General features: G+C 69.0%; 2 protein-coding genes across 2 annotated transcripts; both read right to left on the bottom strand.

The window, feature by feature from the left end:
* Positions 1 to 1,705: 1,705 nt before the first annotated feature.
* Positions 1,706 to 6,936, bottom strand: HAUS4 (HAUS augmin like complex subunit 4). Its single transcript, XM_068921833.1, has 9 exons — positions 6,853 to 6,936; positions 5,698 to 5,746; positions 5,483 to 5,601; positions 4,444 to 4,614; positions 3,779 to 3,877; positions 3,490 to 3,699; positions 3,279 to 3,409; positions 2,224 to 2,292; positions 1,706 to 2,029 (listed from the first exon to the last, which is right to left on the bottom strand). The coding sequence occupies exons 2-9, from the start codon at positions 5,741 to 5,743 to the stop codon at positions 1,801 to 1,803; spliced, it is 1,074 nt and encodes a 357-aa protein (XP_068777934.1). The 5' UTR covers positions 5,744 to 5,746; positions 6,853 to 6,936; the 3' UTR covers positions 1,706 to 1,800.
* A 397-nt stretch (positions 6,937 to 7,333) lies between these two features.
* C29H14orf93 (chromosome 29 C14orf93 homolog) lies at positions 7,334 to 15,590 on the bottom strand. The gene is made up of 6 exons (XM_068921810.1): positions 15,525 to 15,590; positions 10,661 to 11,232; positions 9,478 to 9,539; positions 9,268 to 9,371; positions 7,834 to 7,946; positions 7,334 to 7,758 (listed from the first exon to the last, which is right to left on the bottom strand). Exons 2-6 carry the CDS (start codon positions 11,168 to 11,170, stop codon positions 7,405 to 7,407), a joined length of 1,143 nt encoding a protein of 380 aa, XP_068777911.1. The 5' UTR covers positions 11,171 to 11,232; positions 15,525 to 15,590; the 3' UTR covers positions 7,334 to 7,404.
* Positions 15,591 to 16,420: the final 830 nt, after the last annotated feature.

Genomic DNA, 16,420 nt, shown 5'->3' with positions numbered 1-16,420 from the left:
GCCACCTGTCAATCGCAGCCAGCGGCTCGGACCCGCCCCCCTCACTGCCACCCGTCAATCACCTCCCAGCTCTCCACTCAGTCCCGCCCCCTTGGCCCCCACCAGCCAATCACCACACGCCTCTGCAGCTCGGACCCCGCCCCCTTTTTTGGGCTTTTATTGGGGTCACGGGGGGGTCCAGGGGTCACCGGACAGGGGTCACGGGGTCAGGAGCCCGAAGCAGGGGGTCGTGGGCTGCCCCAGGGGCGGGGTCAGCGGGGTCAGAGGTCACCGCCGAGGTCAGAGTTCGCGACCTGGGTCAGGGCCGGTGTCGCTGGGGTCGCGGGGTCACGGGTCACCACTGGGGTCGTGAGGTCACAGGTCACCGCCGGGGTCGGAGGTCGCCGCCGGGGTCAGAGTTCACGACCCCGGTCACCGTCGGGGTCGCAACCAGCGGCGGTCGGGGGTCGTCACCAGGGTGGTTGCCAGGGCGGTCGGGGGTCATCGCCGGGGTCGTCGCAGGTCGTTGCCGGGGTGGTCGCCAGGGTCGTCGCTGCGGCGGTCCGGAGGTCGTTGCCACGGCAACCGGGGGGGAGGTCATGGCCGTGGCGGTCGCCAGGGCTGTCGCCGGGGCGTTCGGGGGTCGTCTCTGGGGTCATCGCTGAGGTCATCGCCGGGGCGTTCGGGGGTCGTCACTGGGGTCGTCGCCGCGGCAGTCGGAGGTCGTCGCCGGGGCGTTCGGGGGTCGTCACCGGGGTCGTCGCCGCGGCAGTCGGAGGTCGTCACCGGGGCGGCTGGGGGGGGGTCATCGCTGGGGTCGTCGCCGCAACAGTCAGAGGTCGTCGCCGGGGTGGCCGGGGTCGTCACTGGGGTCGTCGCCACGGCACTCAGAGGTTGTCACCGGGGCGGCCGGGGGTCATCGCCGAGGTCGTCGCCGGGGCAGTCGGAGGTTGTCACCGGGGCGTTCGAGGGGTCATCGCTGAGGTCATCGCCGAGGTCGTCGCCGGGGCGGTTGGAGGTTGTCACCGGGGTGACCGGGGGGGGTCATCGCTGGGGTCGTCGCCGCAACGGTCAGAGGTCATCGCCGGGGCGGCCGGGGTCGTTGCCGGGGTCGTCGCCGGGGTCATCGCCAGGGCGGCCGGGGTCGTCACTGTGGCGGTTGGAGGTCGTCGCCGGGGCGGCCGGGGTCGTCGCCGGGGCGGCCGGGGTCATCGCCGTGGTGGTTGGAGGTCGTCGCCGGGGTCATCGCCGGGGTCATCGCCGGGGCGGCCGGGGTCGTCACCGTGGCGGTTGGAGGTCGTCGCCGGGGTCGTCGCCGGGGCGGCCGGGGTCATCACCGTGGCGGTTGGAGGTCGTCGCCGGGGCAGCCAGGGTCGTCACCAGGGTCGTCGCCGGGGCAGCCGGGGTCGTCGCCAGGGCAGTCGGAGGTCGTCGCCGGGGTCGTCGCTGGGGCGGCCGGGGTCATCACCGTGGCGGTTGGAGGTCGTCGCCGGGGCGGCCAGGGTCGTCGCCGGGGCGGCCGGGGTCATCGCCGTGGCGGTTGGAGGTCGTCGCCGGGGCGGCCGGGGTCGTCGCCGGGGTCATCGCCGTGGCGGTTGGAGGTCGTCGCCGGGGCGGCCGGGGTCGTCGCCGGGGTCGTCGCCGTGGCGGTTGGAGGTCGTCGCCGGGGCGGCCGGGGTCGTCGCCGGGGTCGTCGCCGTGGCGGTTGGAGGTCGTCGCTGGGGCGGCCAGGGTCGTCACCAGGGTCGTCGCCGGGGCAGCCGGGGTCGTCGCCAGGGCAGTCGGAGGTCGTCGCCGGGGCGGCCGGGGTCGTCGCCGGGGTCATCGCCGTGGCGGTTGGAGGTCGTCGCCGGGGTCGTCGCCGGGGCCGTCGCCGGGGGACCGGAGCTGGCGCAGGGCCCAGCGCCGCTGGCGGGCCAGCTGCCGCAGGCGGCCGTACTCGCGGGCCAGGGCGCCGAAGCCGGGGCCCAGCGCCCCGAAGGCCCCCAGCGCCGCCCGCGCCGCCCCCAGCTCCGCCTCGGCCCGGCCCAGCGCCTCCTCCAGCGCCGCCCTGCCGGGGGGGCACAGGCCGCCGTCAGCCCCGGCCCGCGCCCGGCACGGGGACGCGGCGGGGGACGCGGCTCTGTCACCCGCGGGGATGGGGACACGGGGGGGAACGTGGCTGTGTCACCCATGGGGACATAGGGGACGGGGAGGGGACGCGGCTCCGTCACCCGCGGGGACGGGGAGGCGGGGGGCACCCACCGGATGACGCGGTGCGCCTCCACCTTCTCGGCGGGGTACGTGTCCAGCAGCAGCGTCAGCTCCTCCAGCCTGCGGGGAGGCGGCGGGTGGCACGGGGACACCCGGTGGCACGGGGACGCGGCGGGTGGCGCGGCTGTGACGTCCCGGGGGGGTTGGCGGGACCCCAGGGTTGGCGTGACCGCCATCTCGGGGGGCGGCAGGGTTGGCGTGACCGTGTCCCCGGGGTTGGCGTGACCCGGGGGGGTTGGCGTGAGCCGAGAGGGTTGGCGTGACCGTGTCCCCGGGGTTGGCGTGACCTGGGGAAGGGGGTTGGCGTGACCGTGTCCCCGGGGTTGGCGTGACCCGGGGGGGTTGGCGTGACCCGGGGGGGTTGGCGTGACCGTGTCCCCGGGGTTGGCGTGACCCGGGGGGGTTGGCGTGACCCGGGGGGGTTGGCGTGACCGTGTCCCCAGGGTTGGCGTGACCCGGGGAAGGGGGTTGGCGTGACCGTGTCCCCGGGGTTGGCGTGACCCGGGGGGGTTGGCGTGACCGTGTCCCCGGGGTTGGCGTGACCCGGGGAAGGGGGTTGGCGTGACCATGTCCCCGGGGTTGGCGTGACCCGGGGGGGTTGGCGTGACCATGTCCCCGGGGCTGGCGTGACAGTGTCCCCGGGGTTGGCGTGACCTGGGGGGGTTGGCGTGAGCCGAGAGGGTTGACGTGACCGTGTCCCCGGGGTTGGCGTGACCCGGGGAAGGGGGTCGGCGTGACCTGGGGGGGTTGGCGTGACCGTGTCCCCGGGGTTGGCGTGACCCTGGGGAGTTGGCGTGACCGTGTCCCCGGGGTTGGCGTGACCCAGGGGGGTTGGCGTGACCCTGGGGAGTTGGCGTGACCGTGTCCCCGGGGTTGGCGTGACCTGGGGAAGGGGGTTGGCGTGACCGTGTCCCCAGGGTTGGCGTGACCCGGGGGGGTTGGCGTGACCGTGTCCCCGGGGTCGGCGTGACCCGGGGGGGGTGGGTGGACGCGACGCGGCGCGGCCGGGAGGGCGAGAGGGGTTGGCGCGCGCGCGCGCCCCTGACCGGATCTTGAGCAGCATGGCGGCTCCCTTGGCCTCCAGGTAGTCGGCGCGGCGCCGGTCGAGGGGCGCCTGGGCCCCCAGGCGCTGCTCGCGGGCCAGGCGCCCCAGCAGCTCCCCGCAGCGGCCCAGCGCCTGGCGGGAAGGCGTGACGGTGGCGGCGTGACGGTGGCGTGAGGGTGGGGGGGGGGAGGTGGGGAGGGGGGCGCCCTCACCTGCGGGTAGGCCCCGCGCTGCCGCTCCAGCAGCTCGGCCAGCTCCCGCCCGCGCGCCTGGGCCCGCCGCAGCCGCCGCCGCTCGCCCGCCACCGCCTCGCCCACGTCGCCGCCGCCGCCGCCGCCGTGGTAGCTGCGCAGCTCCAGCACCTCGTCGCGCAGGCGCCGCTCCAGCTCGGGCAGCAGCCGGGCCCGCACCTCGGCCCGCTCCTGGCCGGGGAGAGGGGCGGCGGGGTTGGCGCCCGGACGCCTGGGCCCCTCGGGGAGCGGGGGGAGGGGGGACGCTTACCTGGGCGGGGGGCAGGAGCGGGGCCAGGGCGGCGGGCGGCAGGGCCAGGTCGCGGCGCAGCTCCGCCAGGTCCAGGGCGCGCGCCAGCGCCGCCGGGAACTGCCGGGGGCTTGGCGTGACCCTTCCCAGAGTGCCCTGGGCTTGGCGCCACCCTTCCCAGCATGCCCCGGGGTTGGCATGACCCTTCCCAGCACCCCCTGGAGTTGGCGTCACCCTTCCCAGCAGGCCCCGGGGTTGGCGCCCCCCCTTCCCAGCATGCCCTGGGATTGCCGTCCCCCTTCCCAGCATGCCCCGGGGTTGGCGCCACCCTTCCCAGCACCCCCTGGGATTGCCGTCACCCTTCCCAGCAGGCCCCGGGGTTGGCGTCACCCTTCCCAGCACGCCCCGGGGTTGGCGTCACCCTTCCCAGCACCCCCTGGGATTGCCGTCACCCTTCCCAGCACCCCCCGGGGTTGGCGTCACCCTTCCCAGCACCCCCTGGGGTTGGCGCCACCCTTCCCAGCACCCCCTGGGGTTGGCGCCACCCTTCCCAGCACCCCCCGGGGTTGGCGTCACCCTTCCCAGCACCCCCTGGGATTGCCGTCACCCTTCCCAGCAGGCCCCGGGGTTGGCGCCCCCCTTCCCAGCAGGCCCCGGGGCCGGGGCGAGGCCGCCGGGACCCTCACCGTGTCGTCGCGGGCGGGGGGCTCGCACGCCGCCTCCTGCAGCAGCCGCCAGACGCTCTCCCAGCGCAGCCAGGCCCCGCGCTGCGCCTGCAGCTCCGCCTCCGCCTGCCGGCGCCGTCCCTCCGTCACCCCCGACGTCCCTCCGTCACCCCCCGACGTCCCTCCGTCACCCTGACATCCCCCCGTCACACCCCGCGCCGTCCCTCCGTCACCCCCCGACGTCCCCGATGTCCCTCCGTCACCCCCCGACGTCCCTCCGTCACCCTTGATGTCCCCCCGTCACCCTGACGTCCCCCCGTCACCCTGACGTCCCCCCGTCACACCCCGCGCCGTCCCCCCGTCACCCCGACGTCCCCGATGTCCCTCCGTCACCCCCGATGTCCCTCCGCCACCCCGACGTCCCCAATGTCCCTCTGTCACCCCCCGACGTCCCTCCGTCACCCCCCGACGTCCCTCCGTCACCCTTGATGTCCCTCCGTCACCCTTCGATGTCTCTCCGTCACCCTGACGTCCCCCTGTCACACCCCGCGCCGTCCCTCCGTCACTCCCTGATGTCCCCGACGTCCCTGTCACCCCCCGACGTCCCTCTGTCATCCTTGATGTCCCTCCGTCACCCCCCGACGTCCCTCCGTCACCCCTCAATGTCCCTGATGTCCCTCCGTCACCCCCTGACGTCCCCGATGTCCCTCCGTCACCCCCCGACGTCCCTCTGTCATCCTTGATGTCCCTCCATCACCCCCCCGACGTCCCTCCGTCACCCCCGATGTCCCTGATGTCCCTCCGTCACCCCCCGATGTCCCCGATGTCCCTCTGTCACCCCCCGATGTCCTTCTGTCACCCTCGATGTCCCTCCGTCACCCCCTGACGTCCCCGATGTCCCTCCGTCACCCCCCGACGTCCCCGATGTCCCTCCGTCACCCCCCGATGTCCCCGATGTCCCTCCGTCACCCCACCTCCCCCGGCTCCCTCCATCGCCCCCGTGCCCCCCCCCCCGGCCCCGTGCCCCTCCATCTCCCGCGTCCCCCCGCCGTGTCCCCACCTGCTCGAGCTGCTGCCCCAGGCCCCGGCCGAGCCCGTCGGGCCCCAGGGCGGCGCTCAGGCCCCGCAGCAGCCGCGCCAGCCCGGGGTTGGCCCGCAGCTCCTCGGGGGTGGCCCCGCCTGTTTGGGGAGGGGGAAACGAGATTCGTTAGCCCCCCTCCTTCGTTAACCGCCCCCCCCCCCCCCCCCCACCGTCCCCTCCACCGGCCTGCGTACCTGGCAGCGGGAGCTCAGCCCGCGGCAGCCCCGCTTCCAGCGCCATCGCCTGCAACGGGACGCGCCGGGTCACGCCAACCCCCCCTCCCCGTACCCACAGTGCCCCTCTCCCCCCCATACAGCCCCCCCCCAGGGCCTGGCCCCCTCTATATGGTCCCTGTCTTCCCCATATGGTCCCCCCAGGCCCTCTCCCCCTCTATATGGCCCCTGGCCCCCCCATATGCTCCCTTCTCCCCCCCATACAGCCCCCCTCAGGGCCTGGTCCCCTCTATATGGCCCCTGGCCCCCCCCATATAGCTCTTCTCTCCCCCATATAGCCCCCCCCAGGGCCTGGTCCCCTCTATATGGCCCCTGGCCCCCCCATATGCTCCCTTCTCTCCCCCATACAGCCCCCCCCAGGGCCTGGCCCCCTCTATATGGCCCCTGCCCCCCCATAGAGACCCATTCAGGGCTTGTCCTGCCCATATAGCCCCTGTCCCTCCTCATTTAGCACCCCCCCCAGGGCCTGTCACACCCCATATGTCCCCTGTCCACCCCCATATAACCCCCCCCGGGCCTGTCCACCCCCCATATGGCCCCTGTCTTCATCATACAGCCCTCCCTAGGCCTGTCTACCCCCTCATATGACCCCTGTGCCCCCTATATGGCCTGTCCCCCACCTATATGGCCCCTCTCCCCCCCTATATAGCACCTCCCAGGGCCTATTCCCCCCCATATGGCCCCTGTTCCTCCCATACAGCCCCCCCCCAGGGCCTGGCGCCTTCTCTATGGCCCCTGTGCCCCCCATATGGCCCCCCCCATACCTTGTCAGACCCTATATGGCCCCTGTCTTCCCCCCATAGCCCCCCCCAGGGCCTATTCGGCCCCCCATATGGCCCGTGCCCCCCCCATAGCCCCCCCAGGGCCTATTCTGCCCCCCATACAGCCCCCCCCAGGGCCTGGCCCCCTCTCTATGGCCCCTGTGCCCCCCATATGGCCCCCCCATAGCCTGTCACCCCCTATATGGCCCGTGTCCCCCCCCATAGCCCCCCCAGGGCCTGTCCGCCCCCCATTATGGCCCCTGGCCCCCTCTTTACCTCACCCCCAGGGACTCGCCCCCCCATACGACCCGTCCCCCCACCCCAAAATGACGTCACCTCCCCAAAACGACGTCACCTCCCCCAAAACGACGTCTTCCCTCGCCCCACACGGCCGTTACCCGCCGCGAGACGCCGCCAACGGCCGCCCGAGCCCGCGCGCCGCGCCTCAGCGCGGAACACCCGCCCCCCTCCCTCGTCGGGCCAATGGGAGCGAGACGGGGGAGGGCGAAGCCGGGCAGCGGCCAATAGGACGCGGGGAGAGGCGGGGCGCGGCCGCCCGGAGCGGAGCATGCGCGGTGTGTGGAGGAGCGCGGGGGGAGCTCTTCCCGCCGTGCGCCCCGCGCATGCGCAGTGCCGATAGGGCGAACGCTGCTCGGCGCGGCGCGCATGCGCAGTGAGGGTGGGGGGCTCCGCTGTCGCCGTGCCGACGGCGCATGCGCAGCGCCCGCTTCGGCTCCCCTTCCCTCCCGCGCGGGCGCGTTCACTCTGGCCCCTAATGATGGAAGATGCCCGCAGAGGGCCCCCAGGCGCCCGGCGCAAGAAAGAGACGCTGAAATAAGGACTGTACAAACAAGGGCTTGTGTTCGGCAGCCGGCAACACCCCGCCGGAGGCCCGCCCAGCCCGCGCTCACTCGTCCTTCTCCTCCTTGATCTCCACGAAAGGGTCGGGGCCGGGCGCGGGGGCGGCGTAGCCGGGGTCGTAGAGGTGTGGGGGCAGGCGGCGGACCTCGGCGGAGGGCAGGCGGTCGGAGGGGGGGCCGTAGACGCGGTTGGGCTTGGCGCCGTGGCGGGCGCCGGCGTCGAGGCGGTAGCAGAGGCGGGTGAGCGGGGCGGCTCGGAAGCGGGGCGACCGCGCCACCCACAGCCCCGGCTCGCCCGCCCCGTCCTCCTCGTCCGACATGAGCTCCTCCGTGGCCCCGGCCCAGAGGCGCCGCTCCGCCGGGCCCAGCAGCCTCGCCGCCCCCGTCCGGTTGGCGAAGAGCTGGTGACGGGGGGACGGTGTTGGGGACGGCGCGATGGCACCGCGTCCCCCGTCCCCCGTCCCCCGTCCCCTTACCCGGTAGCGGCGGCTCCGCAGCTTCTTCTCCTCTCGCTCGCGCAGCCCCTTGCGGGGGTCCAGGGCGTTGCGGTACTCGCGGCGCTTGGTCAGGAAGTAGGCGACGCAGGCGCCTGCGGGGACGGAGGGGACATGGGGGACATCGGGGATGTTGGGGACATCAGGGACATTGGAGACATCAGGGATGTTGGGGACATCAGGGACATCGGAGACATCAGGGATGTTGGGGATGGGGGTCATCAGGGATGTAGGGGACGTTGGGGACATCAGGGACATTGGGGGCATCGGGGACGTTGGGGATGGGGGAACATCAGCGACATTGGAGATGTTGGGGACATCACGGATGTTGGGGACATCAGGGACATTGAGGATATCAAGGATGTTGGGGACATTGGGGACATCAGGGACATTGGGGATGAGGGACATCAAGGACATTGGGGACATTGGGGATGTTGGGGACATTGGGGATGGAGGGACATCAGGAACGTTGGGGATGTTGGGGATGTTGGGGACATCAGGGGCATTGGGGATGTTGGGGATGAGGGACATCAAGGACATTGGGGATGTTGGGGATGTTGGGGACATTGGGGATGGAGGGACATCAGGAACGTTGGGGACGTTGGGGATGTTGGGGACATCGGAGACATTGGGGATGTAGGGGACATTGGGGACATCAGGGACATTGGGGATGTTGGGGACATCAAGGACATTGGGACATCGGGGACATTAGGGATGTCGGGGATGGGGGGACATCAGGGACACTGGGGACATCAGGGATGTTGGGGATGTTGGGGACATTAGGGGTGTTGGGGACATCGGGGACATCAGGGATGGTGAGGTGGAGGGACATTAGGGACATTGGGAATGGAGGGGACATTGGGGACATCGGGGACATTGGGGACTTTGGGGACATTGGGGCTGGGCAAGGGATGAGGGGACAGATAGGGACAGCAGGATGGGCAAGGGACACCAAAGATGGACACCAGCGACGGACAAGGGACACCAGGATGAACAGGAGACACCAGGGATGGACAAGGGACACCAGGGATGGACAGAAGACACCAAGAATGGACAAGGGACACCAAGAATGGACAAGGGACACCAGGGATGGACAAAGGACACCAGGGATGGACAAGGGACACCAGGATGAACAGGAGACACCAGGGATGGACAAGGGACACCAGGGATGGACAGAAGACACCAAGAATGGACAAGGGACACCAGGGATGGACAAGGGACACCAGGATGAACAGGAGACACCAAGGATGGATGAGGGGCACCAGGGATGGACAGGAGACACCAAGGATGGACAAGGGACACCAGGGATGGAGTGGAGACAGGGGACACCGGAGACGGGCAGGGGACATCGAGGCCAGGCAGAGGACCTGGGGACAGGGAGGGGACAGTCTGGGGACCTCGGGGACCCGCTCTCACCCTTGAGCTCCTTGTCGGCGTAGCGCTGCTGGCCGGGGCCCAGCTCTTGCCTCAGTTTCTCCAGGAGGAACTTCACCACCCCCATGTTCCATGGGGACTTGATGCTGGGGGGGGGGGGGGACACGGGGACGTCACCTGGACGCCTGGGTCCCATACAGACATCTAGGTCCCCACCCGGACGCCTGGGTCCCTTCCCAGGCGCCCGCTCACCTCTCGGAGCCGTTGAACCTCTTCTCGTTGGCCACGTGGTTGTGGACGTTGTGCACCAGCTTCTGGGGGGGGGAGGGCGGCGGCGGGGGCAGCGGGTGTCACCTGCCTGTCCCCACCCCATGTTCCCACCCCACATGTCCCCCATGTCCCACCGTCTGCCCACCTGTGCCTCCACCCCACGTGTCCCCACTCCGTGTCCACCTGTGACTCCACCCCACGTGTCCCCATGTCCCTCCGAGTCCCCCATGTCCCCTCCCCATGTGTCCCCATGTGTCCCCACTCCGTGTCCGCCTGTGACTCCACCCCACGTGTCCCCATGTCCCCCCACATCCCTTGTGTCCCCACTCCGTGTCCACCTGTGACTCCACCCCACGTGTCCCCATGTCCCTCCGAGTCCCCCGTGTCCCCTCCCCATGTGTCCCCATGTGTCCCCACTCCGTGTCCGCCTGTGACTCCACCCCACGTGTCCCCATGTCCCCCCACATCCCTTGTGTCCCCACTCCGTGTCCACCTGTGACTCCACCCCACGTGTCCCCATGTCCCTCCGAGTCCCCCGTGTCCCCTCCCCATGTGTCCCCACTCTGTGTCCACCTGTGACTCCACCCCACGTGTCCCCATGTCTCTCTGCATCCCCACGTGTCCCCACTCTATGTCCACCTGTGACTCCACCCCACGTGTCCCCATGTCCCTCCGAGTCCCCCATGTCCCCTCCCCATGTGTCCCCATGTGTCCCCACTCCGTGTCCGCCTGTGACTCCACCCCACGTGTCCCCATGTCCCCCACATCCCTTGTGTCCCCACTCCGTGTCCACCTGTGACTCCACCCCACGTGTCCCCCGTCCCTCCGCATCCCCCGTGTCCCCACCCCATGTGTCCCCACTCTGTGTCCACCTGTGACTCCACCCCACGTGCCCCCATGTCCCTCCGCATCCCCCGTGTCCCCTCCCCATGTGTCCCCATGTGTCCCCACTCCGTGTCCGCCTGTGACTCCACCCCACATGTCCCCCGTCCCTCCGCATCCCCCGTGTCCCCACCCCATGTGTCCCCACGTGTCCCCACTCCCTGTCCACCTGCGTCCTCACCCCACGTGTCCCCGTGTCTCCTCTCATCCCCCGTGTCCCCACTCCGTGTCCACCTGTGACTCCACCCCACGTGTCCCCACGTCCCCCCACGTCCCCCCTCACCGACAGCACCAGGTCCCGCTTGCGCCGGGCACTCCGGGGCCCCTGGGCCGGGCCATGGCGGGGGACGGCGGGGACAGGTGATGCCTCCTCGTCCCCCTCGGCCACTGGCGCCGGGGGGCAGGACGGTGGGGCCGGGGGCCCCGTGCCGGCCACCGCCGCCCCCAGCTGCCGCAGCTCCTCGATGACCACCCGCACGCCTTCAGCCTCCTCTTCCTCCTCCTCCTCCTCTTCCTCCTCCTCCTCCTCGGCCACCGGCGGCGGTGGCACCTCGGGGACGAGGGGGTCCCCGCGCCGCAAGGCGGCCACCTCCTCCTCCAGGCGCCGCAGGGCCTCCCCGTTGGCCTTGGCCATGGCCACCGCGGCCTCGGCCAGGCCGGCCATCTTCTCCACCCGCTGGTAGAGGAGGTGGAGGAGCTGCTCCGTCCCCCCCGGCGGCTCCCGCTTGCACACGCAGCACGTGGCCTCCTTGACGTCCGGGGGGGAGAACAAGATGGTGGCGCTGAAGGACATGGCGGCCCTAGGGTGGAGGGCTAGCGGCGGGGACGAGGTGTGGGAGCCATGATGGGTGATGGCTGGGGGGCGGGTTAAGGAAGACGCCCGGCTGGGGGGCCGCCGTGGGGTGGGTTGACTCATCTCACGCTGGTGGGAACCACATTGCGATGAAGGACCAGCAGGCGTGACCCACGGTGGCTCTCTTTGGTCTACAACCCCTTGACGTGACCCACAGTGGGCTGAAAGACCCATTGGTGTGACCCATGGTGGATGTTTTTGGCCTACAACTCATTGGGGTGACCCACAGCAGGATGGAGGACCTCTTGCTATGACCCCTGGAGGGTCTCTTTGGTCTACAACCCATTGACACGACGCATGGTGGGGTGAAGGACCCCTTGGAATGACCCATGGTGGCTGATGGACCCTTGGCCATGACCCATGGTGGGTCTCTTTGGTCTATGACCCTTTGATGTGACCCACAGTGACTTGAAGGATCCATTGGCATAACCTGTGGTGGCTTGAAGGACCTCTTGCCATGACCCATGGTGGCTCTCTCTGGTCTACAACCCCTTGGCGTGACCCACGGCACCTTGCAGGACCCCTTGGCGTGACCCACGTTGGCTCTCTCTGGTCTACAACCCCTTGGCGTGACCCACGGCACCTTGCAGGACCCCTTGGCATGACCCACGTTGGCTCTCTCTGGTCTACAACCCCTTGGCGTGACCCACGGCACCTTGCAGGACCCCTTGGCATGACCCACGTTGGCTCTCTCTGGTCTACAACCCCTTGGCGTGACCCACGGCACCTTGCAGGACCCCTTGGCGTGACCCATGGTGCCTTGCAGGACCCCTTGGCATGACCCATGGTGGCTCTCTCTGGTCTACAACCCCTTGGCGTGACCCACGGCACCTTGAAGACCCCCTTGGCATGACCCACGTTGGCTCTCTCCAGTCTACAACCCCTTGGCGTGACCCACGGCACCTTGCAGGACCCCTTGGCGTGACCCACGACGCCTTGCAGGACCCCTTGGTGTGACCCATGGTGGCTCTCTCTGGTCTACAACCCCTTGGCGTGACCCACGGCACCTTGCAGGACCCCTTGGCATGACCCACGTTGGCTCTCTCTGGTCTACAACCCCTTGGCGTGACCCACGGCACCTTGCAGGACCCCTTGGCGTGACCCACGACGCCTTGCAGGACCCCTTGGTGTGACCCATGGTGGCTCTCTCTGGTCTACAACCCCTTGGCGTGACCCACGGCACCTTGCAGTCCCCCTTGGCGTGACCCACGACGCCTTGCAGGACCCCTTGGTGTGACCCATGGTGGCTCTCTCTGGTCTACAACCCCTTGGCGTGACCCACGGCACCTTGCAGGACCCCTTGGCATGACCCACGTTGGCTCTCTCTGGTCTACAACCCCTTGGCGTGACCCACGGCACCTTGCAGGACCCCTTGGCATGACCCATGGTGGCTCTCTCTGGTCTACAACCCCTTGGCGTGACCCACGGCACCTTGAAGACCCCCTTGGCATGACCCACGTTGGCTCTCTCCAGTCTACAACCCCTTGGCGTGACCCACGGCACCTTGCAGGACCCCTTGGCGTGACCCACGACGCCTTGCAGGACCCCTTGGTGTGACCCATGGTGGCTCTCTCTGGTCTACAACCCCTTGGCGTGACCCACGGCACCTTGCAGGACCCCTTGGCATGACCCACGTTGGCTCTCTCTGGTCTACAACCCCTTGGCGTGACCCACGGCACCTTGCAGGACCCCTTGGCGTGACCCACGGCACCTTGAAGACCCCCTTGGCATGACCCACGTTGGCTCTCTCTGGTCTACAACCCCTTGGCATGACCCATGACGCCTTGCAGGACCCCTTGGTGTGACCCATGGTGGCTCTCTCTGGTCTACAACCCCTTGGTGTGACCCACGGCACCTTGCAGGCCCCCTTGGCGTGACCCGGGCTGGGACCCACGCGGGTGCAGGGGACCCATGAGGACGCATGTCATGAGCTGGGGACCCCCCCCACCCCCGCTCCCAGCAGGCCTTGCGGGCGGCTCGTTAGCGTGTGTGCTAACGAAGGGGGGGGGGGCGCGTGTGCAGCCGTGTACCAGCCGTCCCGCCCCCGCCGCGCGCCCATTGGCTGCCCCGATCGGCCAATCAGGGGTGGCGGAGTGGGGGGGGGACCAAGGGGGGGTGACGGGGGGACGAAGGGACCCGGCGCTTTTCATGGCCGGCGGCGGCCATCTTGGGCCGGTCACACGGGAACCCTGGTGTGACACGGGACATGTCACCTCCAGGGGACATGGGACATGTCACCCTAGTGCAACACAGGACATGTCACCCCCATGCGACACAGGACATGTCACCCCCGTGTGATATGGGACATGTCACCTCCATGGGACACGGGAACCATCGTGCAACATGGGACATGTCACCTCCATGAGACACGGGACATGTCACCTCCATGGGACCTGTCACCTCCAGGGGACATGGGACATGGGAACCATCGTGCAACATGGGACATGTCACCTCCATGAGACACGGGACATGTCATCTCCATGGGACCTGTCACCTCCATGGGACATGGGACATGTCACCTCAATGTGACACGGGACCTGTCAACTCCAGGGGACATGGGAACCATCGTGCAACACGGGACATGTCATCTGCAGGGGACACGGGACCTGTCACCTCCAGGGGACATGGGAACCATCGTGCAACATGGGACATGTCACCTCCATGCGACACAGGACATGTCACCTCCAGGGGACATGGGACATGGGAACCATCGTGCAACATGGGACATGTCACCCCCATGCAACACGGGACATGTCACCTCCATGGGACCTGTCACCTCCAGGGGACATGGGAACCATCGTGCAACACGGGACATGTCACCCCCATGCAACACGGGACATGTCATCTCCATGTGACACGGGACATGTCACCTCCAGGGGACACGGGACCTGTCACCTCCAGGGGACATGGGACATGTCACCTCAATGTGACACGGGACCTGTCAACTCCAGGGGACATGGGAACCATCGTGCAACATGGGACATGTCACCTCCATGCGACACGGGACATGTCATCTCCATGTGACACGGGACATGTCACCTCCAGGGGACACGGGACCTGTCACCTCCAGGGGACATGGGACATGTCACCTCAATGTGACACGGGACCTGTCACCTCCAGGGGACATGGGAACCATCGTGCAACATGGGACATGTCACCTCCATGCGACACGGGACATGTCACCTCCATGGGACATGGGACATGGGAACCATTGTGCAACACGGGACATGTCACCCCCATGCAACACGGGACATGTCACCTCCATGGGACATGTCACCTCCAGGGGACATGGGAACCATCGTGCAACATGGGACATGTCACCCCCATGCAACACGGGACATGTCACCTCCATGGGACATGTCACCTCCAGGGGACATGGGACATGTCACCTCAATGTGACATGGGACCTGTCACCTCCAGGGGACATGGGAACCATCGTGCAACATGGGACATGTCACCTCCATGCGACACGGGACATGTCACCTCCATGGGACATGGGACATGGGAACCATTGTGCAACACGGGACATGTCACCCCCATGCAACACGGGACATGTCATCTCCATGGGACATGTCACCTCCAGGGGACATGGGAACCATCGTGCAACATGGGACATGTCACCCCCATGCAACACGGGACATGTCACCTCCATGGGACATGTCACCTCCAGGGGACATGGGACATGTCACCTCAATGTGACATGGGACCTGTCACCTCCAGGGGACATGGGAACCATTGTGCAACATGGGACATGTCACCCCCATGCAACACGGGACATGTCATCTCCATGGGACCTGTCACCTCCAGGGGACATGGGACATGTCACCTCAATGTGACACGGGACCTGTCACCTCCAGGGGACATGGGAACCATCGTGCAACATGGGACATGTCACCTCCATGTGACACGGGACATGTCATCTCCATGGGACATGTCACCTCCAGGGGACACGGGACATGTCACTCCCCGTGTGACACAGGATATGTCACCCCAATGTGACACGGGACATGTTACCCTAGCGTGACACGGGACGCGTCACCCCCATGCGACACGGGACACGGGAACCCCCGTGCGACATGGGACACGTCACCCCCCCCACGCGACACGGCACACATCCCCCGCGTGCCACACGGCACACGCCAAAGTCACGCGTGACCGACCCGGCTGCCTCCCAGACCCCACGTGGGTCACGCCAACCCCCCCCCAACCCCGGCGCCCCGTGTGCACACGCCAAGCCCCCCCCGCATCCCGCACACGCGTGTGCTGCCCCCCCCCCCGGCGCGGCGAAGGATACGGCGGGCCCGGGCGGCGCTCGGCGGGGCTGGCGTGTGCGCGCGGGGCCGGGGACACGCGTGCCCGCCCCCCGGCCGCCCCCATTGGCGGGGCGCCGGGCACACGTGTTGCACACGGCGGGGCCCCGCCAGGGGCGTCGCCGCACCCGGCGGCCCGGGGCCCGGCGCACACGCGTGTCCGGTGGTCCCCTCTCCTGCGGGGGGGCCTCCCCCGGCGCACACGCGTGTCCCCACTGCGTCCCCTTTGCACACGCGTGTCCCCCATATCCCCTCCTTGCACACGCGTGTCCCCACTGCGTCCCCTTTGCACACGCGTCCCCCCATATCCCCTCCTTGCACACGCGTGTCCCCACTGCGTCCCCTTTGCACACGCGTGTCCCCCCACATCCCCTCCTTGCACACGCATGTCCCCCCTGCGTCCCCTTTGCACACGCGTGTCCCCCATATCCCCTCCTTGCACACGCGTGTCCCCACTGCGTCCCCTTTGCACACGCGTGTCCCCCCACATCCCCTCCTTGCACACGCGTGTCCCCCCACATCCCCTGCTCGCACACGTGTGTCCTGTGCTCGTGTCCCCCCACCCACGTGTTCCCGTGTCCCCTCCCTGCCCACACGTGTCCTCCATGTCCCCCCATGTCTCCTCCTCGCACACGCGTGTCCTGGGGGCTCCCGTGTCCCTCCCTGCACACGTGTGTCCCATGTCCCCCCGTGTCCCGCTCCTACACGTGTCCCCTCGTGTCCCCTCCCTGCACAAGCGTGTCCCACGTCCCGTGTGCTCTCGTGTCCCCTCCCCGCACACGTGTGTCCCATGTCCCCCGTGTCCTGCTCACACACATCCCACGTCCCCTCCTTGCACACGTGTCCCGTGTCCCCCCCTTGCACACGCGTGTCCCGTGTC

Source organism: Struthio camelus, chromosome 29 (genome assembly GCF_040807025.1).
Source record: "Struthio camelus isolate bStrCam1 chromosome 29, bStrCam1.hap1, whole genome shotgun sequence".
Lineage (NCBI taxonomy): Eukaryota > Metazoa > Chordata > Aves > Struthioniformes > Struthionidae > Struthio > Struthio camelus.
The sequence above is the reverse complement of the archived record's forward strand: the minus strand, read 5'-3'. Positions and strand labels throughout refer to the sequence as shown.

What these genes read in the sequence shown, in the direction of transcription:
- HAUS4 (XM_068921833.1), bottom strand. Translation starts at nt 5,743, where the DNA reads ATGGCGCTGGAAGCGGGGCTGCCGCGGGCTGAGCTCCCGCTGCCAG. An exon ending in GGCTGAGCTCCCGCTGCCAG is followed by an intron (nt 5,602 to 5,697) that starts GTACGCAGGCCG and finishes CTCCCCAAACAG; the next exon opens with GCGGGGCCACCCCCGAGGAG. An exon ending in AGCGCGGGGCCTACCCGCAG is followed by an intron (nt 3,410 to 3,489) that starts GTGAGGGCGCCC and finishes CCTTCCCGCCAG; the next exon opens with GCGCTGGGCCGCTGCGGGGA.
- C29H14orf93 (XM_068921810.1), bottom strand. Translation starts at nt 11,170, where the DNA reads ATGTCCTTCAGCGCCACCATCTTGTTCTCCCCCCCGGACGTCAAGGAG. An exon ending in AGCGGGACCTGGTGCTGTCG is followed by an intron (nt 9,540 to 10,660) that starts GTGAGGGGGGAC and finishes TCCCCCCCCCAG; the next exon opens with AAGCTGGTGCACAACGTCCA. An exon ending in AGGTTCAACGGCTCCGAGAG is followed by an intron (nt 9,372 to 9,477) that starts GTGAGCGGGCGC and finishes CCCCCCCCCCAG; the next exon opens with CATCAAGTCCCCATGGAACA.